Consider the following 26,750-nt stretch of genomic DNA (forward strand, 5'->3'; position numbering starts at 1 on the left):
AATGATGAAGTTATGGCTGTTAATTCCCTGAATTTTGAACTTATGAAAGATACAACCAAAAAATATATATAATTATAGCAATTAAATTTTTGACCTGGTCTATTTTATACATTTGTACTCGTTCTGGCACACTGCTTTTGTTCTTTAAATAACTTAATTGAACTCTTGGACAGGAAATAAGGAAATGGTTATGTTTTAATATCTATTTTCTTTAAATTCATTTGCACTGTCCTAAGATCAGCTAAAAAAAAATCAACAATATGAATATTTGGAAATAAATATAAAAGTACTTTAATAAGTTAGTTTATTATCTATTCACAGATCATTTTAATCATCATATGTACATAATCATTACATTTGTTTAAGTATACAGTAACATATATTTTACAGCACTAGTGGACGGAAGCAATAATATACAATATAAGAGAAGACATTGTCACACATAAAAGATTGTTTAGATCATATTTATAACAATAGAGATTATCTCCATACTGACATTCATTTAAAAAAAATTGTTTAACATATAGTTTAGAATACTACAAAAGGCAAGACCACCCAGAAAATATAAGGATATATACTGGTAAATAATACCTAAATGCTCCTAAAAGATAAATGTCTACTATCCAGGACCAGGTACTGAAATTCATTTCACTTGCATATTTTTACTTATGCAATTTTAATTTAAACGTTTTTAAAATTAACATCAAAGTAACCACTTCTTAAGTGAAATGTCATTTAACATTGTGAAACCTTGTTTTCTTTTATTTTTTTTCTCCTCCAACTCGATTATCATCAGATATATATCAACAGATGTTTATTTTGAATCCCCTTCTTAGTCACTATTCAGTTCTCAATCTATTAATCTTCTTGATAATTCACGGTCATACTTGCACTTCCCAGATAAATATTTCGGAATGTGACACAGTCAATAAATATTTACTGTCTGGTGAGAATTTAACAAAGTTTATTGAATCACTGTGACCTACAAAATCCTGGAAACTTCCTTCATAGTAATCTAACAACTTCATCACTCGTTCTGAAAAACAAGAATTGTAAACATTACTTAGAGAATAAACAATTAAATCTTATTAATCTTAATATGTATATATAGGTGTAAATAAATATATCATCTGAAAATAAGTTGTTTTTTATGTTTATGAATTATTAGTATTTACCATGGTTTTGTTGGTGGCAATAGTCTTTTTTTATATAGTCTGAGTTGGGATGTACATGTATGCTTATTGAGCTGAGAGTGGTATAATACAATTGAGGCATCATGTGCTTTTAGGTCTATATGATTTTTGTTGTACACTAAATTCATGGTTCATCTGTACCCATGGAATCCACAACAATTAGAACCCAGCAAATAATGAATCCATGATTAATAAGTAATGACTATGTTATGTCTATAATTATTTTAGCGGCAAATATCACCAAATAACCTTATCACTTAATTTATCACTCATGGCTCAAATAAAGGTTAAGCAGATCCAAGGGTTGCTTAATTGTAGAGTACCTTCTGAGAGATTCTAGTGAATTAATGTCACTTATATATATTGTAAAAGAAATAGAATTTTAAGTTGAAACAAAACAAAGTCACAGAAAATGTGAAATACAGGTCACAGGAATAGACATGTTATGCAATGATGCTGATAAAATCATTATGAGATTGTTTTTAATTGACCTAAGACAAAACCTAACACCTAAGTACATGCAAGTGTAAATCCATATGCCGAATAGTAAATTTGTGAATCATATACAAAAATAGATCTGAAACTGATAATTTGTTTGAAAACAAAAGCATGAAGGAACTTGGACTAAGAGAGTTATGCCATCGATGTCATATGTAGAAAATGGCAACAAATACATTTTTTTACTTACCATTTGCTCCAAGAGATACAAGTGCTGTAGACTGGGCTAGGTCCATACATGTGGGCCAATGCGTCAGAGCCTGTGTTCTTAACACCTGCAAAACATCACAAAGTAGATTACAGTGAACTTAATGTAAATCAAGTGTTCTGTTATTTGTAAGAGTATCAAATGTATGCCCATAATGATTATTTTAATGTAGTTGAAATGTGCAATATGAATAAGCAATTAGAATTATCAGTAAATTTCTTGTGAATCTTTGAATTTTACGTGCACTATCATTTCATGGTTGTCTTCACAGTTTCTTGTGTAAATGTTTTCTTGTATCAAATCTCAATTATGACAATCATTTTCAAGGTAATTTTCCTGTAATTTTGTGTTACTGTAAATTCAGAAATTAATGTGAGGTTTTTATTATTGCGAAAAATGCGACAAAGTTGTAAACGCAATAATTTGAACTCACATTTTGAAATATTTTATATGAATTAAACAGGAATTTTCTCAAAATCGTAAAAATTAAAATCACATTGAAGTCTAAAATGACAAAATCGCAATAATAAATGCACGCAATAATTTCTGATTTTACAGTATGTTATCATAGTGTCAATCACCAGTATAGGATATTTCAACACCTATAGGATAAAATATCAGTTAAAGTACAATTTCATTATTCCCTAAATGGATAAGTGCTAAAAAAAAAAAAAGAGGAACAAATCCAAAGTTATCTCGGTTGTAATATTTTATGTATGTTTGGGTAAATCATTGAATGCCTATCAATGTGATAAGAGGCAATGTGTGGGTACTACAATTTACCTTTCTCTCCGATAAGCTGTAAAACTGTATGCATTTCTCCATACCATAACCAACATATACAATGATGTCAGATTCTTCAGGAGAAAACTTTGCTATGCTAGGTGGTAGTTGGCTGTAAAGTGCCTAAAATAGAACAAAAAATTATTGCATACATGAAATAGAAATGTTGTTTTTTTTTGGCAATTGTTTGTATATTTTTAACTGTGCATATAAGATTTCAAACTGAAGTTCTCTAATAAGAAGTAAAGACTAGACCCTCTATGGATAGGTTAGATTATATCTTTGTACAATTGGCTAGATTTTATTTAGAGAAAAAAGTGAATAATTTTCCAGACATGCAACAAAGGTCCCTGTACATCCTTAAACCATGAGCAAAACCCATAAGTCATAGAAAGCTACAACAGGCCAGAACATGACAAGTTTATACATGGTCATTATACTATTTAAACATAGAACCTTTTTGCCAATAAAGAAATAACAAAATACCTTCTGATCTTGTTTGGCTATAACGGTACCATCTGGAGTAAAAGCTGGTGCTGGAAATGTTAACCAATCAACAAGCTCACAAAAATCTTTCGACCAATCAGCAGACCAAACACTAACACGCCTATCAGCACTGGTAGCTAACCAAAGCTGAGGGGCGGAGACTGAAAGTTCCTGTTCTTGACAGACAGACACATCAATATTTGTGATTGGTGCTCCTTTGTGGTCAGATATCACTCTGACGGTCATTCCAGTGGTAGGACTACTAACTGCAATAAGTCCTTCACTTCCTCCTGTTATTACCATTCTCCCTGGAAAAATTTAAGTATGTTTGCATAGATAAAAAAAGACAATTTGTGAATAGGAAATTCACTCATATAAATTTATGGCTTTTATTTCAATTTTTGCTTTGATCTTTTTGCAACTATTTTTCATTTCACACATTTTGTGTGATATGGGGTTTTGTCAGTCCACTACAAAGATAAATCTTAGAGAATTCATGACATATAATCCTATAATCCTACGTCATTGACGTTGTCTAGGAAAACAGTGATAAACAGATTTTCAGCTCCAGAGCTGTTGACCTTCAATGAGATTAAAGCTGAGAAATACTCTAACCTCTATTTTGAAATACTATTGATATCTTCAAGTATAATTAAATATTTTATGATAAATTTGAGGAAATCAAAATTTAAACTTACCATCCGAAGAGAAACTAATAGCAGTGACTGCTACAGCATGTGGATGCATCTTCAATATCATTTCTGCTTTGTTAATGTCAAATACTCTTACTGTACCATCGCTATAGCCAGCTGCTATCAGCGGCATGAACTTAGCATCAATTTTCTGGTGGGCAGTGACTGGGGCAGAGTCTGTGTTACTAACAGTTGTCCTAATAATGCCGTCTGGTTTTACGGGAGAGAAGGCAATACAAGTACATGCCTGAAAATTCATATGTAGTAAATCATTAGTGGTTTAATATTTTCATTAATAAGTGTTGTTGGTTTTTTAGTTTTAGTTTTTAGGCACATATTTCTCATTTCCAAAAAATTAAAACACCACCAAAAACAAAAACTGGTACATATATTTTTCCACGAGCTTTTAAAGCAGAACCAAAAGACAGGTGCATTGATTTCCTATTGAACAGTGGTTTTGAAAACTGCTCTTTAATGCTGGCATTCCTACACATAGTTAATTAATGCACCTTGCAGAAGCAGGATTCAAACTTATAACCTCAGTGTTGACAGGCTGGTCATCACTGCAGATGAACAAATTAGACATCTAAACCAGAAATTATGAATGACGAGCATTAAATGATGTTTAATTTATTCCATTATTCTAGGAACACTGCAATATTAGGCTTAATGGTGATTCAGATATACTAAACTAATTACCTGGTCTAAAACTTGGAACTGTAAAGTCTGTTCTCTTGTATCTATAGACCACACTCTTACACTCCCATCATCAGCACAAGAGGCAAAATTTTCACTGTTACATAGGGATAAATTGTTCACCTGAAAAATACTTAGCATGTCTTACACAGCCAATAGCATTGCTACAAAAACTAACCGTTCATCTGAAAAATGCATAGCATTACAAAAAGTGGCACCTTAAGCTGAGGTGTTCAACTTTTAACTAGTATGTAGAGTTATTAAGATGTTATTAACTATATTTTCCCTGCATCTGTCAGATATATTTGAACAGTCAAGCATTTATTTTTTACTTCATTATTTGAAAACTACTAGTACTCATATTTACCTTTGCCATGTGACTAGAAACCAGTCGTATACTGGTTCTTTCTGGCCAGTTTATATACCACAATGTACCACTGCTGGTTCCAACTATCCCCTAAAATAAAATAATATATCTGAATCTTATGGTCAAACTACTGATTGGCAGATACTCTTTTTCCTTTTTGGTTGCCAAGGATAAAAGTAAAAAAATGATAATAAAATGAACTCTTCGTCTTAGCATAAAATAACATGACACAGTAAATGGTTCAGTATTGCTGCCCACTATACATAAAAGTTGTGAATTAAATGGTAACTCTAAGTGAGACGTATCAAAAATGCTTAATGATATCTTTAATAGCCCTATAACAAATTTCAGCTATATCAGATTGTTACGTTAACTCAATTAAGTTCCTTATACTATTACGGTATGTTCCTCAGTTACAGTTATTAGATACACCAGGGGGAATTGGGAATCATTCTTCCTTCAGTGAGAAGATCATTTAGGGACAAACATATGACAACTTTGTGAGTCAAGATAATTAAATAGACATCTTCCTATATCTATAGATTATATTGAGCTTTCTCAGATTTGTATTTCCTGTCAGGGAAAAATCAAAATGACGAACAGACAGATAGGGGTAAACTAATGTACCCTTGTTTTTCATAACAAGAATGTAATTGACAAAGAGCTATAATAATACCATATCTAAAGCTTCATCAAAAGCTGCTGTAACAATAGATCCATCCAGATTCATCTCATCTTCCATGGTCAAACCACCTGTTCTCATACTGTTGTGATCACCAGGTAACTTCAGTTCACCAACACCCACTATGGACCACACTCTCAAGTTTTTACCCACACTTCCTGTCAACAGTCTGCCACTGCGACACATGATCACATCTGCAAAACACAAAACAAAAATTCGTAAGGGTTCCATGGAACCCAGTGTCTCGCCTACTTTTGCTGTTTATCGCAGACTCAACAAAAATGAGGAAAAACATCAATAAAAATTTCCCTCTCGATACTGTCTTTTGATTGAAAGAAGCTTCCAAGTTTGGTAAAAAATCCAGAATAGTTTATGAATCTAATAAATGTTTTATAAACTTTAACTGCAGACTGTATGTAATGTTAACTGGAAGAAAAACTAAGTTCATTTATAAGTAAAATATGGAAAAAGTTAATATTTTTTTTACAAAATTTACTTCTGAATAATATCTTATGATCAGAAACAAGCTTTTGTCTAAGTTTGGTAGAAATCCAGGATAGTTTAAGAACATTATAAAAATTTTAAAAACTTAAACCACAGAGTGAATGTTTTGTTTCTGGCAAAAAAAACTAAGTCCATTTATAAGTAAAATACGGAAAAGTGGAAATTTATTTTTACAAAATTTTCTTCTTGATACTATCTTATGATCATAAACAAGCTTCTGTCCAAGTTTTGTACAAATCAAGGATAGTTTATGAAAGTTATTAAAATTTTAAAAACTTTAACCACAGAGTGAATGTAATGTTTCCTCGCAGAAAAACTAAGTCCATTTATAAGTAAAATATGGAAAAGCGGAAATTTATTTTTACAAAATTTTCTTCTTGATACTATCTTATGATCATAAACAAGCTTCTGTCCAAGTTTTGTACAAATCAAGGATAGTTTATGAAAGTTATTAAAATTTTAAAAACTTTAACCACAGAGTGAATGTAATGTTTCCTCGCAGAAAAACTAAGTCCATTTATAAGTAAAATACGGAAAAAATGGAATTTTATTTTTACAAAATTTACTTTTGGATACTTTCTTATGATCATAAACAAGCTTCTGTCCAAGTTTGATAGAAATTCAGTATAGTTTAAGAAAGTTATTAAAATTTCAAAAACTTTAACCACAGAGTGAATATTTGTGGACGCCGCCGCCGACGACGACGGAATGTAGGATCGCTTAGTCTCGCTTTTTCGACTAAAGTCGAAGGCTCGACAAAAATCAACATCCATGCACACAAAGGACTAAGCTGGTGAGACAATGAAATACTAAAAATATGTGTAAGTTTGATGCTACAAAAATGGAATTAAGGCATATTAAAAAAAGCCTGGTATGTTAATAAAATGATGATGCTATACATTAAAAATTTTCAAGGTCACATTGATGTCAAACTAAGGTGACGTCCTCATTTACTTGTATATTACCAATATTATGTCATGTTTTTCTGTGGAATACTGCAAATCAAACTTATAAATGCAACTTTTATTTTTGATTATTTTTAATTGTTTGCAATCATCAAAAGTTATATTGATTGCTTGACACTAACTGACAAATACAACAATCACTTTCAACTATTTATTTAATGTTATCTATAAATAAAGTCTAAACTGTTTTGAATGTGTATGTATGTAAACTTATTACAAAACTTATTAAATAAAAGGCCAAAATATTCAAACCTATTTCTGATTTATCTGCCTCCCAGTGTATAAAACATGTGTTACGCCTTGTGTCCAAGGCTGACACTTTACCACTACTTGTAGAAATATACAAACCTATTTCTGATTTATCTGCCTCCCAGTGTATAAAACATGTGTTATGTCGTGTGTCCCAAGCTGACACTTTACCACTACTTGTAGAAATATACAGAGTACTGTCTCCTGCATACTCCATGGCAGTAAAATCAACTGATTCAACATCCTGAAAAACATTAATCAGCCATTTTACAAAAAATATTTTTATTATTGTACTGCCAGTTGAATATTTTACTGGGGAATAAAAATAAACAGAAATAAAACATAACTTTTTTCTAAATTTTGGGTTTTAATAGTTTTTAAGCTCTATTACTGAACATTATTCTATAAATAGATATAGTGAAATAATTATCATTTAAAAAATTACATTTAGATTAGATATTTATATTGAGCATTTGACACTGACAAATTGATTAATAATTTTTCATCACAAGAAAATATGTTTTAAATCTGTTTGGCAAGGATATTTCCATATTTTTTATCTTGAAGTGTTATCTACAATTTTATACCATAACTTTCAAGTTTAGATAAGATTTAATGCAGATTCCCCAAAATTACCACTTAGTTTAATTCAGCATACCTTATGGTGCCCCTCTAATAGTTCTTCTGGTACCTCAGCTTCGTGCACATTAAGGCACACATCAGTAGTTGTTTCATCCAGTAACCAGAACAGGACTGTACTATTCTGTCCGACTGTGGCAAACTCATTGACAGTGTATGGATCCCACTTCAATTCATGTACTGGACTGGCTGCCCGTGAAGTTGTCAGGATTTCATAATTATCTGTACTCCATACAACAATTGAGCAATCACGGTAGTCTCCTGTAAATATAGATAAAGCCAATTATAACCAATCAAAAGTCAAACCTAAACAATTATGCCATAGCAAAGAGTCAAATCACTGGAAAATGTCGTTGATCTTACAAAAATAGGCAAGGTTTAAAAAATCAATCACTGGAAATATAGGCGATGCAAAATATGGCCAGTTTCTATATTTATATAGATACACTTAAATACAGTAAATAATTCAAAATAAAGGTTGTACAACATAGCCAATTCCTAGAAAAATAGGCAGGGCATAAGTCTAGGAATAGAAGCAGTGTTCTCCCCAGGCCGATATGACGCTGCGGTGCCGCAGCACCTTCATAATATTTTCGAAGATCCCGCAGCGTCTTAATTGTCCGCTGTCCCTTAATACTTGATCCCGCAGCGTGTTAATTTTCACATTTTCATTATAAATGTTGGTTAAAATTGTCAAGTTGCTGATCACCGCTGAGAGGTCGGTCAGTGTTACGCAATAACTGATAATTAGTTTTACCTGAGCCACGCTTATCTCAGCCTTATCGGACTATGTTATCATGTAATAGCGTACATGATCATCAAGAAGATAGATATTTGTAGAAAAAAATTTAAAAAAATAAAAACTTCAGTGCAGAAATTGAAGAAATAGATCGCAAATACATTGTATTTACGCATTGTGTGTGTGATCACTTGACCATTTAAATAACGAATTTTTTCATTGGTCGAGAAGAAGAATCTATTTTAACACGACCAATGAACGTGATGAATACACGTGATAAATTTGAATACACATTGCTAAAGATATTTACGATGAAAATTATGAATGAGAGTATTTGTAATTGAAAAAAATAAAATAAACTTTGATTAAAGATAAAGAGAAGTGATTTATTTTAATATAAAGTGAAAAAATGTTACTTGCAAGGTAAATTGTCTCAAACTGTCATGTTTTTAGAAAAAAATTAAGATCAATGAACATCGATCATAAAATTCCGTTCGTCGGGAAATATGTGACAATCAACACGGGTATGGAATTGCTGCAGCTTCTATATAATGTCACTAGTTGATAATTTCAATGGTTTTAACTTTAAAAAACTTGCAAAGTTTCGTTTATATCTACCTGCCAGAGATAGATTTTAACAATAATACACACGGAAGCGTAATGTAAAACTACGGAAACTTGTCAACTGTTCATTAACATATTTTTGTTTTAAAAAGTTGTATACCAAATATGATCAAATATCTTAACCACATTCGATTTTATTAATTCTGAATGAACATGTTCTCTGCAAATAACAAAAGGGTGACTTCTAAGCAAAAGGCAGATGATGGAAGTGGAAGTTTTTTTTTAGCCTAATGACTTCTAATGAAAAGGGGAATGCACCTTCCTCTTCACTGTCAGTATAAGCAGATGTCATTGCTTCTCCTAATCCCAACCTAGCTAAAGTTTTTAGCAAGTGATAACAGCAAGCACCATGTTTCTGGTTTCAATGACAAGTGGCTGACTGAGTTTTCATGGCTTACAAATGTTAAAGGGGGTATAAGCAAAAGTTATTGTGAGAGGGGGTTTTCAACCCTAAAGAGGATAAAATATATATATATATATATATATATTCTTGTAATTCATTATTAAATACTCTGCATTATAATTCATATTGCATGTCATGGATTAATGACTGATTGCTTCAGATCACAAAAGTTCACTCTAAAAAAAGAGTTACGCGCCCTTGAATTTTGCGCCTTTAAAAAATCCTGGGGAGAACACTGAGAAGGGAGGCCCAAAAAAGAGCCATTTGCTAGAAATACAGAGGCACACAATCAAATCAAATCTCTAAATAGTCTAATTGATGTTTATACTTCAGAAAGCACTTGATACACAGATTTTCATCAGATTAAAATGTTGGGGAAATACTCCTAATTTCAATGTCTAAAGCTACATCCTACAACTTTTGTCAATTTGACTTTTACACTCAAGTTAAACATCCATTACTGCCATTTTTTTTGTACTTAACATTTTTTTTTAAATACTTACCAACAGATATAAGAAATCTATCATCCCTAGAGTATGCCAGACACTGTATATCAAACTCATGGTGATTGAGAACTTTCCTACATAAATATTGCTCTAAATCCCAGATAATTATCTGACTTGGTGACATTCCAAAGGAACCACTGGCTGATGCTAAAACCTAAGTAAGCAGAAAATAAAAAATGGTCAATATATTTAAACAAAAATCATCAGAATGAAGGGTGTTAAGTTTTTCAGATAATACGAAAACTTTACAATAGCTGTCATAATTTAAATGACTTAATTTTTGAAAAGTTTTTATTGTCATTTTTTTTACTGAAATTATGTATCTTTGTATTAGTATATCTTACTTGGTAAAAAACATTGTTGTCTATATTTTTTAGTATAAACATTAATCCTATCTTAATCATGGAAAATATTTCTGACACTTTTGAATGTGTATTCAATTACTTCTAACTATTTAGATTTAATTTCTTCTTAAAGCTAGACATGTTAACTACTGATGTTATCAGGATTATAACAAAGTTTCTTACCTGACAATCATTCTGTAAAGACAGTGTTGATATTTCTTCTGTATGGCCTGTAGATATAATATTCAATTCATAAAATAGTAAAGCCATATATCCCCAAATCACTAACTGATTTTTGCTTTGAAAATGCGGTTGATAAAAGCTAAAATAATGAAAATCGAACTTGACCTCCATTTCCTCACGTTAACAACATATCTAAATTTGAAAAGATTTCATAAAAGCATTATCAAGTTATTGCATGAACAACATTCTAAGAACCACTTATCACTATTGATAGGTCTACAACTCAACAACTATAAACTAAAATAAAAAAAAATTGACATAGCACATTAAAAAGATGATTGCTTTAAAATATACAAAATATATATGAAAAAGGAAAGCAGAAAAATACAGTTTCAAAAACTTTCTTATTTATGTAGATAGCCATTTTTTTTTACAAAATTTTGCTTTTCCTTTTTGAACCATTGAAAAGTTATTTAGAATTCCTAGTATAGGCAGCATTTGAACTAATAACACAGTAAGGAGTATGTTTTGTAATATTCCATGTAAACTTTACCAGTTAGATGTTTCTGGTCCCCTGTATTCAAGTCTTCAACAATTAACACACAGCCAGTGGTGTAAACAAACAATCCTGAAAACAAAATTCATATTCTTTTTATTTAATATTTATCTTAAACAATGTTCTAAAGAACTGGTGATTTCTGATAATAAGTACCACTATTATAAGACTTGCTCACCTTCTTAAAACTGTGTGCATTTAAAAACTTGAAATCAGTTTTTGGTGAAATTCATTTTTATTGAATCTTGAACTTACTGTTAGCATTTTCAAAATAAAATTTGTCAAAACTGATTGAATAATATGTGAAACACTATTTAAATGAAATATTATTCAAAAGTTCTATGAATTATTGAGTAATATTCATAATATTGAACTTTAGATTTTTCTTTTACCTGTGTCTGACTGCCATATAAGGCTATTTTTGGCGTTTCCATTGTAGCCTATTATAGATTTCAAATGTACACCTGCTTGATTTGGTGGTGCTATGTAACGTCTCTGAAAAATGAGGAAAAAGAAAAAATTTTAAATACATGCATTACAAAAAAATAAGTTATCAAAAAACATTTACAGTAAAATACAGTAGAAATAAATCTGAGTTGTTCACCTTTTTCTTTTCCTATCTTGAATGCAATAAAAAAATATAATTCCAGATTAAAATTTCCCTTTTTAGAAGTTAATTGTCTTCAACTGAAAGTGAATCTAAAATGATAACACTTTGTATAATGTAAAGAAGATTGGAATCATTCACAATTAAGAGTTTGCAATCATATTGATTATGCTTTTTGCTGATTTAATATTACATCTTCAAAATCACATTTGAAACAAGAATGTGTTCATAGTATATGAATGCCCAACTCACACTATCATTTTCTATAATCAGTGAACCATGAAAATGGGGTCAAAAATCCAATTTGGAATTAAAATTAGAAAGGAAAATCATAGGGAACATTTGTACTAAGTTGATTAGATTTCAAATTCATCAAAAATTACCTTAGCCAAATTTTTACCAAAAACTTTAACCTGAAGCGAGACAGACTACAGACCAGGAATGGATAAACAGACCAAAACCATAATGACCATTGAAAGGGCATAAATGATTTCTTCCATTAGAAATTACCTGAGCTAAACCATAAAATCTTTCCCTTTGTTGAAAATGTTTTTTACATGTAGGTTTGTGACTGTCTGAGTTTCTATCCTTCTTTGGAGTTCTCCCCCTTGATGGAGCTTTTTTCTTTTTTACTGGAGTTCTTTTCTTATGTTGTTGTACTTTTGATCTGCTACCAAGTCCATTCCTTGGTCCAGAATCAACCTGGAAAATCAATTATTTTTTTTAAATCTTTGTAGAATTGACAATGTTAGTACCAAATAAAAAAGTCATAGAAGAGCATACATTTCATCATATATATATGACTCAATGTGTATCAATTCCAAAATGGAAAAAACATTATATAATTGCATAAATCATTTATAACTAAAACATATATTAAATTGACAAACACATTTTTAAGTATGTTACCAAAAGGCTTCCAAAGTAGTTAGTGTGTTCAAGTTTGATTTTCTATTTACAAGTTTACAGGGATTAGTACAACCATTACCTTTCTTCTTGACAGTATTTGTTCAAATCTGAAGTATTTCAAATACTTGTTTAAAAATATTGCAGCAATTGTTTGTATTTTATATACTGTTAGAATGTATCTCCTTTAAAAACAACAAATACACTGTGCAACAAGAATATACACCATACATGCACTAGATTGCCATTGTAATTGTGTGTATTTTCAAAACAGATTCCATACCCTAGTATAAATTATCATGTGAAAGTGATTGTTCAAAACAAGTGTGTATGATATGAGAAAACAAATTGTATTACTAAATAAATGTTGTACAGGTTTCAACCAATTCTATTAAAATTTGATCAGTTGAGCTTCTCTTATAGAGCATTTCAGGAATATCATCAATTTTTATACAATCATTTAAAATCATTATTGGCTAAAAAATGTTCATTGCTGAAGCATTTAAAAAAACAAATAAACAGATGAAAAGATTTAACATGATCACAAATTAAATATCTTAAATGCCAGACAACATATACCTACATATAAGTTATTATGCATCTGCAAAGATAAAAATTGAACTAAATTTTTCTATAAAAAAACCCTCTTAATTTCTTTTAAATAATAGAAAAAATGATTTTTAGAATTTTCAGCTATATAAAACTTTCATATAAACAAGAATGTGTCCCCAGTACACGGATGCCCCATCCAAACTATCATTTTCTATGTTCAGTGGACCGTGAAAATGGGGTAAAATCTCTAATTTGGCATTAAAATTAGAAAGATCATATCATAGGGAACATGTGTACTAAGTTTCAAGTTGATTGGACTTCAACTTCATCAAAAACTGCCTCGACCAAAAACTTTAACCTGAAGCGGGACAGACGGAAGAAGGCACAGACCAGAAAACATAATGCTTATAAATGGAGCATAAAAACTCAAAGATAATGTCAAGAAAATGAATTATCATACACATTTTTCTAAATTCTGCTCATTAATCAAGATTTTTTTCTCTCAAAATACTATTTTATTTCTTTTGCATGTAAGAGTAAAATACAACTATTAGAATTTTCAGCAATTTTAAACTTTTATGATAATAAATAAATAATAATGTCTAGAAAATTAATCTTGTAAGGAATGGTAAAAAAAAATTATAAATCAGTTTTTCCTGTTTTACAGTGTAAGGCCGTAATGCATATATATAAGACTACAATATGAAATAATTGTTTTGTAACTATTCAGTAGTATTATGATGTCTAAGTCTCTCTAGTTTTACTTTTTGTTTAACTGTTGGTGTTTTTTTTTTTTTTTATCAAAAACATCAATATGGGAAGAGGTCAAATATTTTTTTATGTTAATTCAAAAGGTCAAATATTTTTTATGTTAAATAACTGAATTTAATCAACCTACCGAGTCTGAATCACTAGTAGTATCATATTTCTGTCTTACTTCAGGAACAGGCAAAACTGGTTCGTTATTATCAGAAAATTCTGTTTCTGAAAAAAATTTAATCTTGAAATTATTTGACAATCAACCTTAAAATTAACTGTTTTATTTTTTATGTTTTTCTGTAAAAAAAACTAAATCATCAGAAAACAGGTATTTGTTTCCCCAAATTACAGCAATTGTAAGCTTGATTTACATTCATTACTTGCTCTTACTTGACCAAGTACTAAAATATCCCACCAAACTGCAGGTAGCCTGTCAAAAAATTATATACCCTGCAGTCAAAAGTTAGTAGAGTGGAACTTGCCTAAACTGATACACTAGGGGACTAGAAAAAAATGTTGGATGAGGGCGTCGGAATACTCATTTTTTTCTGCAAGATAAGCTTATTTTGCAGAAAAAAATGTCGGATGAGGGTGTCAGAATACTCAATTTTTTCTGCAAGATAGGCCTATTTTGAGACCATAAAAATGTGTTGGTTAAAGCAGGATGTTGGAATACTCAGGTGTTGGATTAGGCATGTTACACTGTAATATGGAAAAAGCCTATTGAAGCTTAAACAAAATAAAATAAAGTTATATACATACCAGTAGAAGGTTTATGTATGGAACTTAGATCGTCTATCCTACTAAATGAAGCAGTCTTTGATTGTCTGGACGGTGAATAATGAGCTCTGTGATCTCCAGGAGACTTCATAATTGGTTTAGGTGGTGTTCTTGGAAGATCTTGGCGATATGAAACATTTATAATATCATCAAATGATTCTGAAAAAAATAAACATCCTCATATTTAAAATTATACTTTTCATTACTTACATAAAGAGACATGCAAGTACTAAAGGCTAGAATGAACTAAAACTGCTCAATTTGTTTTATTATGTGTTTCTGTAAATTCGGAAATGATTGTGATGAAAAAATATTGAAGTAACATCATTTGATGTAAATAAATAGCAAAATTTCTTGATCAGCTGGAAATAACAGAGGAAACAAACATTTCAATTGATATTTTATAGTGTGTCTTTTCTATGTTGTGATGTTACACTATTGTTTCAGATACCGGTAAGGGTAAAGATTGGTTGGTACCCATTAAAATGTTTAAACCAGCTTCACTTGTTTGCACCTGTCCTAAGTCAGGAATCTGATGTTCAGTAGTTGTTGTTTGTTGATGTGGTTCATTAGAGTTTCTCGTTTTTTATATACAAGACCATTGGTTTTTCCTTATGAATGGTTTTACAAATGTCATTTTTGGGGCCCTTTATAGCTTACTGTTTGGTGTGAGTCAAGGATCTGTGTAGAAGTACTTTGAGCTATAATGGTTTATACAAATTGTAACTTTGATGAGAGAGTTTTCCCATTAGCACTCATATCACATCTTCTTATATCTATTTATGAATACTTTAAACCTTTTTGTCATCAGCACCAAATTCAACTAAATTTGGTTACTAGCGAAGGATGCTCTTAATATAATCTTACCAAATGTTTAAAAATAAAATTGAGGTTTTTCTGGGATCAAAAGAAAAAGTTTCTAAATTTTTAATTCCTAAAAAAAACACAAACCTGTTTTATCCATGAAGGGAAATGACATTTCTCTGATTTCTCTTCCCCTGTAATTAATAATAAACATACTATTTCTATAAAATTAAAAATAATTTTTTTTTTTGGATTTAGTAAAATATAAATCATTATTAAAAGTAGCAACATGCATATTTGCAAGGGCATTTGGACAATAAAATTTTTTATTTCCTTTCATAAAAATATTTTCTAATTCTTTAAGTAGATAAATATTTCAAAGGTGGTACTAATGAAATGATCTTGAATAATATAATAAATAGCCCTTTATAATATAAATAACCAACTTCAGTTCATAAGCTCAATAAAAAAATATAAAATCATAATTTGTAAGCATGTAAATTTAGAATTAATGATTATTCAAAGTATCAATATTTCATGAAATGAAACAAAATTTACCAGAACTTCTACAAAAACTTTTATAATTAAGAAGTTTTTTCCTATCTGAATTAAACTTACTCAGTAGGTGATGATAGTCGGACAGCTAAGAAATCCCACATATATACAGCTTCTCCAACACTCAAAAGATTTTTACTATCTGGTGTAAACACTATTTTGCTAACATTTTCCGAGTGTCCAATGAATACCTGTAAAAATTAGTAGCCAATTTATACATATGATATCTTTAAAAAAAAGTTGTTAAGAAACCAACCCAACCAAGATTGCTGAATGTTGGTGTATGAATGAACACAATCAATATTATAAAGATAAAGATTACATGACTTCTGTATCAACAGATCAAGAACTTAAAGCCAGTTTTCAGCAACTGTGATAATTTTCATGTAGAATCGTTTAACTTAAGTTATAGCTGTGTTTTGTCGTTATTTCACCAACAAGATAGCCCTTTTTTTTTAACTGAAATCTCATTGATGCATTTAAGCATTGATGTTATCACAATTTGTCTAAACTAAGAACTCTAAGGTTATGAGTTTGAACCCGGCTCATGAAGAGGTGTGTTAGATTTCTTTCTTGGCAAATAATTGCCAGATGTCTTGCCAAAGGTTTGTCACACTGGGTACTCATGCTTGCTTCAACAATCAAATGTAAATGTTGAACACCAACACATAAACAAAACAAACACTCAGAATGATTAGGAGTTTGAGATATGGCTTAAACAAATGTCTAGTGTTGAAGATCATATTGATTGAAATTTAGTGTTTTGGCTTTTCTCCCCACATTTTTGGGCTTATCCCACTTTCTCTTTTATGTATGTTCCCATATTATCAAATTGAATGCATACAGTACCTGAAAATTGATATCCAATTTCATGTTGTAATCCCAAATTTTGATTGTCTTATCTCCCCCTGTTGCTAGGTAACGACCATTGTCTGTCACAGTCAAGGTTGAACAACCAGACCTATGAATGTTGTTAACCTACAAAAGAATAAAATACAATAAACCTGATAAAAATTAACATATATATTATAACAAAAATTAATAAATAATAACAGTATAGCTGGTTATTTTCGTGGGGTGAAAATTTTCGTGGATAGAACAAAATCGCCAAAATAAATTCTGCTTGTTTAAAACGCAAATGCAAAGGTAAAGATAAAAGTTATGAATCCACCAAAATAATAACCCCCAAAATATTTCATTTACCATATTCAATGAAAATCGCGAAATTTTACACCCGCGAAAATAACACACTTAACATTAATTCACAACTATAGTTCGCCTCCTTTCAACAAATTCAACAATCAAAGTTTTATTTTACAAACATGTCTAATGCAAAGGTCTATACTGAAACCTTTTAAAAGCAAAATACTAAAATAGCATTTAGTTTTTTTAATTTTGGGCACTTAACATAATATTATGAAAACTACATACCTCAGCAAGAATTCTTCCTGTTCTAGCATCAAACTTGAGTAATTTATTGTTTGCTGTAGTAACCAGTAGATGGCCTAAACTTTGTGGAGTAAAGTAAACCCTCATTGCAGAATCAAGTACTGCCTTCCCACTGTCTGAAGCACTGATGTTAGATATATCAATCCTCAAAACCTGCAAAATATACATTGACTATTAGGGTTATTATATTAAAAGGGATAAGGAGTAGATTGAAACTTCCCAAAAATCATACAAGGAAATCTGATTACATCAGATGGACATACATTCATTAATGACCCACACCTAATGTCCAAAAATAAAACTTTCCTTCATATTCTCCAACATCCATCGATTATTTCTAATGATTCAGTCTGTATAAAAGGAGACCCCAGGTTTACATCAAGGAGCGCTGATTTTGCCCGGGCTGTATAGCCAGTCAAGGTCGTTAAAAACTTCAATCATCATCACAGCATTAGTTATCCAATGACACAAAAACAAAAAGACTTTTAGTATGCATTCTTTAGTTATATGTTTTATAACAAGTGAGAATTGTATATCCCTTGATATCAACTCAAGTTAATGTATTACTAATTGAGCCATCCTATATGCAATGCATTTGAAAGAAACATCAGACAAGAGGCTCTCAAGAGCCTGAATCGCTCACCTGAAATTTTTTGGTTTAATCTCATATCAATGATTATTTTGGCTTTTCAATTTATTTAAATGTTCTTTGAATCGTCCTATTTTCTTCAAAAGCAAAAAAAAATCATTTTCTCCAATGTTCTATTTTAGCCATAGGAGCTATGTTTCTTGACATACAAGGAAATGAAATATAAAATTTATACTAGATACTCTGAAACTCTAAAACTCATTTAGCCTAAGTTTGGCTGAAATTGATACAGCAGTTTCAAAGGAGAAGATTTTTTAAAGTAAGTCAACATGATGAACAAATTGTGAAAAAAGTCTTTAAAGGGCAATAACTCCTTAAGAGGTCAATTGACAATTTTGGTCAAATTGACTTATTTGTAGATCTTACTTTGCTTAACATTTTTGCTATAAACAGTTTATCTGTATCTATAATAATATTCAAGATAATGACCAAAAACTGCAAAATTTCCTTAAAATTACCAATTAAGTGGCAGCAACCCAACAATGGTTTGTTTGATTCATCTGAAAATTTCAGGGCTGATAGATCTTGACCTAATGAACATTTTTATACCCTTGACAGATTTGCTCTAAATGCTTTCGTTTTTGAGATATAAGCCAAAAACTGCATTTGACCCCTATGTTCTATTTTAAGTAACGGCGGCCATGTTTTTTGACGGATCAAAAATCGAAGCACACACTTTGTGCAGGATAATCTAAGGAACAATCATGCTAAGTTTCATCCAAATCCATTCAGCAGTTTCAGAGGAGAAGATTTTTTAAAGTTAGCAAATATGATGAACAAATTGTGAAAAATTGTCATTAAAGGACAATAACCCCTTAAGGGGTCAATTGACAATTTTGGTCATATTAACTTATTTGTAGATCTTACTTTGCTGATCATTTTTGCTGTTTACAGTTTATCTTTATCTATAATAATATTCAAGATAATGACCAAAAACTGCAAAATTTCCTTAAAATTACCAATTATGTGGCAGCAACCCAACAATGGTTTGTTTGATTCATCTGAAAATTTCAGGGCTGATAGATCTTGACCTAATGAACATTTTTACCCCATGTCAGATTTGCTCTAAATGCTTTCGTTTTTGAGATATAAGCCAAAAACTGCATTTGACCCCTATGTTCTATTTTAAGTAACGGCGGCCATGTTTTTTGACGGATCAAAAATCGAAGCACACACTTTGTGCAGGATACTCTAAGGAACAATCATGCTAAGTTTCATCCAAATCCATTTAGTAGTTTTAGAGGAGAAGATGTTTGAAAAATTGTTAACGACGACGACGACGACGACGACGACGACGACGTCGACGACGACGACGACGGACGCCAAGTGATGAGAAAAGCTCACATGGCCTTTTAGGCCAGGTGAGCTAAAAAATGAAAATTAAAAGATCTTCCTTTGAAAAGAACCGTCAGAAAAGTTCATACATCTATCTGTTACATTTTCTTACCTCATCCAAACTTTTACTGTCCACCACACTGACAATGAACTCTGATGGACCAATAAATGCCATTCTTCTTCCATCAGGACTAACAGATAAAGCCTGTGGTCCTCGTCTCTCTCCCCTGGCTACAGTGTTTGCTAGAAGTCGTAGCAGAGGAAAGTTATCAGCAGTGGCATCGTAGAGGGCTAGAGATCCTAGAGAACAGGCACTGAATAGGAAGTCTCCTGTAGGGGCAAAGGATAAACCAATCACTTTACCTCTGTGTTGTCTGAAAACCAAAAGAAATTGTTAATTTCACAAATGATGAAAACCCACTTTCTCAGTTAAAGTGCCATCAAACAATATATGAATTTTATGGATTACTTTACATTATTCAGATAAGTATGATTAATATCACTTAAAGAACATTACATTGGATCTGACAAGATATGTAGTAAAACAAATTGATCAATATTATCCACACAAAAAATTGTGATGAGCTGTTAATATTTATATTTTTGTAATAAGCCTGTTGCAAATAATCTATATCCAAACCAAATTAAATGCCAAACTAGGACAAAAATTTCCATTAATAATGCTGAAATTCACACTCAAAAGTACCTCAGAGGCCAGATCTCCTTCAGTTGCTATCTCTTGGAAATAGCTTCCAAATTCTTGTACATTTAAAAGTTGTAAAAAATCAAAACCGCCTGATGAAATAGTATACAGAATACTGTTTTAAAATGCTTACTTTACTACAGGTTAATTATCTTTGATATTTATAAGCACTGGCTAATAAGAAAGACAACTTGCCTTCCAGTTAAACACTGATAAGGGGAAATAACTCTTTACTTACTTGTGTTCTGCCATCATACTAGTGGTCTGTACATTGAAAACTCTGACAATACCATTCTCAAAACCACATGCAAATATTTGTCTTGATGGGTGATAGGATATTGTACAGGGGCACTCTGAAGGAGCACTGAAATCGTATAACTGAAAAGAAAGGTAAATAACTGACTTAACTGAACCAAAATGACTGACAAAAATCTTTTCAAACGTCAGACATAAACAGAACACAAAGGTTTTATCAACATTGAACCTGAATAGGAGAAATAACAAATACCAAACAACACGAAATAGATCTATAGCAAGATATTTGATCTTGCATGTGTGCTAATAAATCAAGATGGCAGAATGTCATAAGATTTCTCTAGCCAAAATTTATCAGAAAATGTATGAAAGTCCTGGCGATATAGATTATTTTTTTTAAATTATAAAGAACAGAAACTATACAAAATGTATACCAAGACATACATGAATATCAGAAAGTTGATAAAATTTTATGAATAAAAATCCCATTAAGATAGTCTGAGATTGCTCTGATGTTTCATGGCCACAACATTTCCTTAAAAGGTCACCAGGCATCTGTGCCAACTCTGAATATTTCTAGGGTACTTTGAGATCAAATAATAGTATGGTACTTGGATACTGTTGCTTGGTGTCTTCTATAATAACAATAAACTCACTTGTTGTAGTGTTTCAGAGTCCCAGACCCTAATAGTATGGTCCTCAGATACTGTTGCTAGGTGTTTTCTATAAGGGTCTACAGCCACTCCAGTGATTCGTCCTGTATGAGATCTCATCATGGTTGTATAACTACGAGTTGTTACATCTAACATGCCTAAGTTTCCCTATAATAAGCAAAAAAGTTGCAGTAGAATTTCATCTCTGCATTGAAATCATTCAACTATAATCATTATCATTTCACAATGCCATGTTTTTCTAAAACCAATTTAGACATTACTTCTTTGAAATATTTAAGTACACTGACCTATCTTTAAGTGAAAAAAACAATATTTCTTATAATTTGTAGACAAGGTACTTCTAGGATGCAAATATTTGCTTTAAATTATATAATGTAGTATTAGTTATAATTAATTTTGTTATACCCCAAATCACCTCATACTCAAATCTTCAAGATTAGACACTTCAATTTTCATCTCTATTTTTTCACAGCTTATCTTTTTGAATGTGAAGATACATTTTCATTTTCAACGTACAAAACCATTATTTCAAGTTGGCTTATATTTTAAAAGTTCATGTGTTCTAAGTATCATGTTTCTTTGACAACTTCATGGTATAGTACTGTAAATTTGAAATGTTTTTAATTTTTACAAACATTAAAAACTAGCATTTTAAAAAATAGACTTACTGTAGCAGTACCAGCCAGTATATGTAGGCCATCTGAAGAAAAGTCTGCTGATGTTACAGGGCCTTCATGTTCTAAAATGTGAAATAAAATTAACAATTCCTTCTTAGAACAAACTGTTGACACAGAGATATTTGTCTCTTTAAGAAATTTTGAAAATATAATGCAAATGATGAAATTATGCAAAATTAAAACATGATAACTATGAAAAACATTCAAAGTCAATAGACCATGACTGACAGGTTTGGACCAAATAATCTGCATGGCAGTAAAAAGTGTAAATGCTTATACATCTCCATTATTAATATCATTGACCTACCACAAATTGTTTTTCCTTAACTGACCTAGTCACGAACCTATACATACCAGCAGTTGCTGCTGCAAATACATCATTGAGGCAAATGCAATATTTTCAAATTTTAAAAGGAAAAGTTTAACTGACTTTGTGTTTCCAAATAGCTATGATACCGTTTAGTGTAAATAGAATACTTTGTATTTATTCTGTGTTACAAAGAAATCAACTTTATTAAACAAACAAAATAATCAATGTTATATATCAAAATAATTTGGTTGATATAAATATCATGCTACCAGTAAAATAAATATTACCCATTTAATCAACAAAGATTAAAAGTTACCAACCTGCTTCCAAGTATACATGAGCAAAGTCTAATGGCCACAATCTGAGATACCCATCATCTGATCCAGTTACACAGAACGTCTCATTAACAGACATGCAGTTAAGTCCAATACCTGGACCTGGAAAAATATCAAATTTATCAAAGTTTAGTTTTATTTTTAATCTATGTCCATTATCTTTTGTTTATAAAAATGTTTCTACCCCATGTCATGAAAATAAACTTTGTTTATAAAAATGTTTCTACCCCATGTCATGAAAATAAACTTTGTGAAATTGATCTTGTTTTTCTATACAGAATTTGTTTCTTCCATTTAATACTTTTCAAGGTCTAATACAAAATCTTTATGGAGGCGAAGTTTTATCACGAAAGAAACAATTTTAACAGTGAAATGTTAGATTTTTTTTTCATAATAGTAAGTTTTTATTTTTTTTCAAATTTTTACAAATATGTACATCTTTGTTTAGGGATCAGCTGAAGGACGCTTCCGGGTGAGGAATTTTCTCGCTGTGTTGAAGACTTATTGGCAGCCTTTAGCTGTTTTCTGCTATTAAGTCAGATTGTTGTCTCTTTGACACATTCCCCATTTCCATTATTAATTTCACACTTTATTTTGAACTCTGATGAAATAAACATTTAGCACACAACAAAACTTTCTCATGATCAACATCTGTTATTCACTGACCTGATCTGAATGTCTGCTTGTCTTTATCTTTAGATTTACTGGCGTTGGGCAGAAGTCTCCTGACATGACGTATAGCCACTTTCTGTAATTCTATTTCAAATATATGTCCAGATCTACTGCAGGCATACCTGTACATAGAAGGGGAAAAGGTTTATGGAAATCAAAGTAAAATAGGAAAAGTTTCATGCTATAACCTAACATAACTTTAGATACATCACTAGACTTGTCAGAAAGTTGGTTTAATAAAAAAAATACTTTTTAATTAATAATAAAAAGTAAAATTACAAAAATACAGAACTCTGAGGAATATTCAAAAGGGAAAGTCCCTAATCAAAAAGTCAAACACATCAAACGAATGGATAACAACTGTCATATTCCTGACTTGGTGCAGGCATTTATTTCAGATTACAGTGACTTGACTGTTAGTGTTGCTATTCACCAATTGCAACTCATTCAAAATTTTGACCCAATTGCAATTTGTTTTATTAAATCAAATTGTTCAACTGGTCAAAAATTTGAACAAACTGTTCAGCCAAAATGTGAAAGTGCAAAGTGATAAAATAAATCATACTTACAATCCTATAAGTCTGTAACTCCACTGTATTGATGTAATTCCTAAATCAGTCTATCAATCTGTATAGTTATATTACAGCCATTACCATACTAAAGGTGAACTGTTTTATTTTGAATTGCTATAAAAATGTCAAAACTAAGCTTTTATAGAGTTTTTCTTTCGAAAAGTATTCTATATTTATAAGTATCACACATTATGTGAATAAAAACATTTCATATTCAGTAAAATATGTATGAAATAACAATATTCTTCCTTGGGGAGATAACCTAAAATACTATTCTTTTGAATAAAGACTTTTTGAAACCAAAAAGCGATTATCTCCCCTTCCTACAAACATATTGCAATTTCAAATATTTTACTGAATATGAAATGTTTTTATTCACATAGTGTGTGATTCTTATAAATATAGAATACTTTTCGAAAGAAAAACTCTATAAAAGCTTAGTTTTGACATTTTTATAGCAATTCAAAATAAAACAGTTCACCTTTAGTATGGTAATGGCAATAATATAACTATACAGATTGATAGACTGATTTAGGAAATACATCAATACAGTGGAGTTACAGACTTATAGGATTGTAAGTATGATTTATTTTATCACTTTGCACTTTCACATTTTGGCTGAACAGTTTGTTCAAATTTTTGACCAGTTGAACAATTTGATTTACAGTGCTTATCCAGTGACCTTTGGGGTATCACAATAGCAATGACCAAAACAGTTTACCAAATTGCAGTTAGATTTCTTCTCCAACTAACTGATCAACTGGTAAAATGTTTTAGCAGATTGCTCAAGTGAAATGTTGTTAGTATGAAGTGAGTGCTGTAAAATCAAAAGTAATACTTACCATCCAGATCCAGTTAGTTGATATCTTTGTCATTTGTTTCAAACACAAAAATGACTTACTATAGTATGAGTCACTGAATAAGAAGGTATAATTTTGACATGGAAACTTCTATCATAAATAGATTTTATAAATAAATAGTTCTAACCATTGTTTTGTAGATGTATATTTTATAGCTTTGTCTTCTAAGACAAAGTTATTGTGTAATTATGATTCGTATAATATTTTCTATACAAATTACTGATCTGCTGGCATTAAAGGGAAATAATTTTTATTGAGTTATTGTACACTAAAAAATTAATCAATGATACCTGGCTTCTGATTTTGCCTACAATTTTTTTTCAAAATTTTAATCATCTTAAAAATAAATTTCATTGTTTCTTTTCAAAACAGAGGATAAAAGTTTAATAATCATTAAAGTAATGTTACAAACAAATTAAACGAGGAAAGTTGATATTTGTCAGACAAAAATTGTGACAACATTTTGCTGATTTTCAGTAATGTAAATTATTTCCCTTTAATGGTAGCAGATAAGTAATTGCTTTAGAAAAAAAATTCCAAATTACTATTATGCACTAACTTGTTGCTGAAAAACGGAGCTATAAATTATAGACTTACAAAACAATGTTTTCAACTATTTATTTATAAAATCTATTTATGATAGAAGTTTCCATGTCTAAATTAGACCTTTTTATTCAGTGACTCGTACTATAGTAAGTCATTTTTGTGTTTGAAACAAATGACAAAGATATCAACTAACTGGATCTGGATGGTAAGTATTACTTTTGATTTTACAGCACTCACTTCATACTAACAACATTTCACTTGAGCAATCTGCTAAAACATTTTACCAGTTGATCAGTTAGTTGGAGAAAAAATCTAACTGCAATTTGGTAAACTGATTTGGCCATTGCTATTGTGATACCCCAAAGGTCACTGGATAAGCACAGTAATAAAACAAATTGCAATTGGGTCAAAATTTTGAATGAGTTGCAATTGGTGAATAGCAACACTAACAGTCAAGTCACTGTAAAAAAAAAAAGCTTTTAAAGGCTTATTATCACAGTTTTGTAATGTAGAAAAAAAAAGAGTTTGTTTTATATTCCTCACATCAAAAATTAACCTTTTATTATAAACAAAACATCACAAATATTCTTAATAATTTCCTACAGTATCAAACCAATAAATGTAATAGGACCATCAATAATAATATAGGCATGTCCAAAATTTTCAAAATACACATTGCTAATTGCTTGCAATACATACACAAGTCTGTCTGACGGATCTTTATCGGCATGGTAACCTGCTTCAAATGCTACATCAGTAAACTCCATAGAGTGATGTTCTCCTAGGTTAACTGGAGCTGACCTCAACTGACCTTCCTTTACTCTCCACAGTCGTACATTGTCCCTTCCACATGATACCATTCTGTATAAAAAAATACCTTTTACATTTATTTTTAAAACCTAATAAAGCTAATATGTCCTATTTCATTCGACTCAATTAAATGTATTACTCTTATTGCAAACCTAAAAGCAAGTTAAGATGTTCTATCATTTATTACATGGTTAGACTTCAATGAAGTTGGTAGAGTGTGGATCGCATTTCATAACATTAATAAAAACAGAAATTTAAACTTCCAAAATTTTTCAGTAAAACATAACAGAATCTGAGTGATTGACAGGAGATCAGAGGATGATGTGTTAAATACTAAATCCTATTCTTCAGAAAATGAATAAGATTTTCTTCAGAAAATGAACAAGAGTGTTACCTTCGACTAATGTAACAAATGAAAATTAAACATGAAAGACAAATTGACCTATTTTCAGCTTAGACCATGCAGTTCTAATATTACTTCTAATTACTAGAAACATGCTTCTAAATCCAAGCTCAGATGATACCAAAAGTTACAAGACATGAGATATGAACATTAATGTAGAACCTAATCTTATTTCAGCAATTTCTTATCATTTCAAATTAGTAAATTTTAGCATCTTATA

At 30.6% G+C, this 26,750-nt stretch overlaps 1 protein-coding gene across 2 annotated transcripts in view; it reads right to left on the reverse strand.

The window, feature by feature from the left end:
* Window positions 1–267: 267 nt before the first annotated feature.
* LOC143045044 (WD repeat-containing protein 90-like) overlaps window positions 268–26,750 on the reverse strand; it is a 37,204-nt gene continuing 10,721 nt past the window's right edge. For both annotated transcript variants that reach the window (XM_076217334.1, XM_076217333.1), the window contains 28 exons: window positions 26,017–26,178; window positions 23,334–23,461; window positions 22,653–22,769; window positions 22,014–22,084; window positions 21,328–21,492; window positions 20,655–20,794; window positions 19,826–20,087; window positions 17,712–17,882; window positions 17,130–17,258; window positions 16,344–16,471; window positions 15,873–15,919; window positions 14,904–15,080; window positions 14,281–14,366; window positions 12,435–12,626; window positions 11,710–11,812; window positions 11,315–11,389; window positions 10,762–10,808; window positions 10,232–10,388; window positions 7,982–8,223; window positions 7,423–7,567; window positions 5,600–5,799; window positions 4,924–5,013; window positions 4,560–4,679; window positions 3,867–4,107; window positions 3,169–3,476; window positions 2,683–2,805; window positions 1,882–1,966; window positions 268–1,036 (listed from right to left, as the gene is read on the reverse strand). In XM_076217334.1, the coding sequence (XP_076073449.1) occupies window positions 882–1,036; window positions 1,882–1,966; window positions 2,683–2,805; window positions 3,169–3,476; window positions 3,867–4,107; window positions 4,560–4,679; window positions 4,924–5,013; window positions 5,600–5,799; window positions 7,423–7,567; window positions 7,982–8,223; window positions 10,232–10,388; window positions 10,762–10,808; window positions 11,315–11,389; window positions 11,710–11,812; window positions 12,435–12,626; window positions 14,281–14,366; window positions 14,904–15,080; window positions 15,873–15,919; window positions 16,344–16,471; window positions 17,130–17,258; window positions 17,712–17,882; window positions 19,826–20,087; window positions 20,655–20,794; window positions 21,328–21,492; window positions 22,014–22,084; window positions 22,653–22,769; window positions 23,334–23,461; window positions 26,017–26,178 (4,066 nt within the window). In that variant the 3' untranslated portion in view covers window positions 268–881. The remainder of the gene's footprint in view (window positions 1,037–1,881; window positions 1,967–2,682; window positions 2,806–3,168; window positions 3,477–3,866; window positions 4,108–4,559; window positions 4,680–4,923; window positions 5,014–5,599; window positions 5,800–7,422; window positions 7,568–7,981; window positions 8,224–10,231; window positions 10,389–10,761; window positions 10,809–11,314; window positions 11,390–11,709; window positions 11,813–12,434; window positions 12,627–14,280; window positions 14,367–14,903; window positions 15,081–15,872; window positions 15,920–16,343; window positions 16,472–17,129; window positions 17,259–17,711; window positions 17,883–19,825; window positions 20,088–20,654; window positions 20,795–21,327; window positions 21,493–22,013; window positions 22,085–22,652; window positions 22,770–23,333; window positions 23,462–26,016; window positions 26,179–26,750) is intronic.

This window comes from Mytilus galloprovincialis, chromosome 9 (genome assembly GCF_965363235.1).
Source record: "Mytilus galloprovincialis chromosome 9, xbMytGall1.hap1.1, whole genome shotgun sequence".
NCBI lineage: Eukaryota > Metazoa > Mollusca > Bivalvia > Mytilida > Mytilidae > Mytilus > Mytilus galloprovincialis.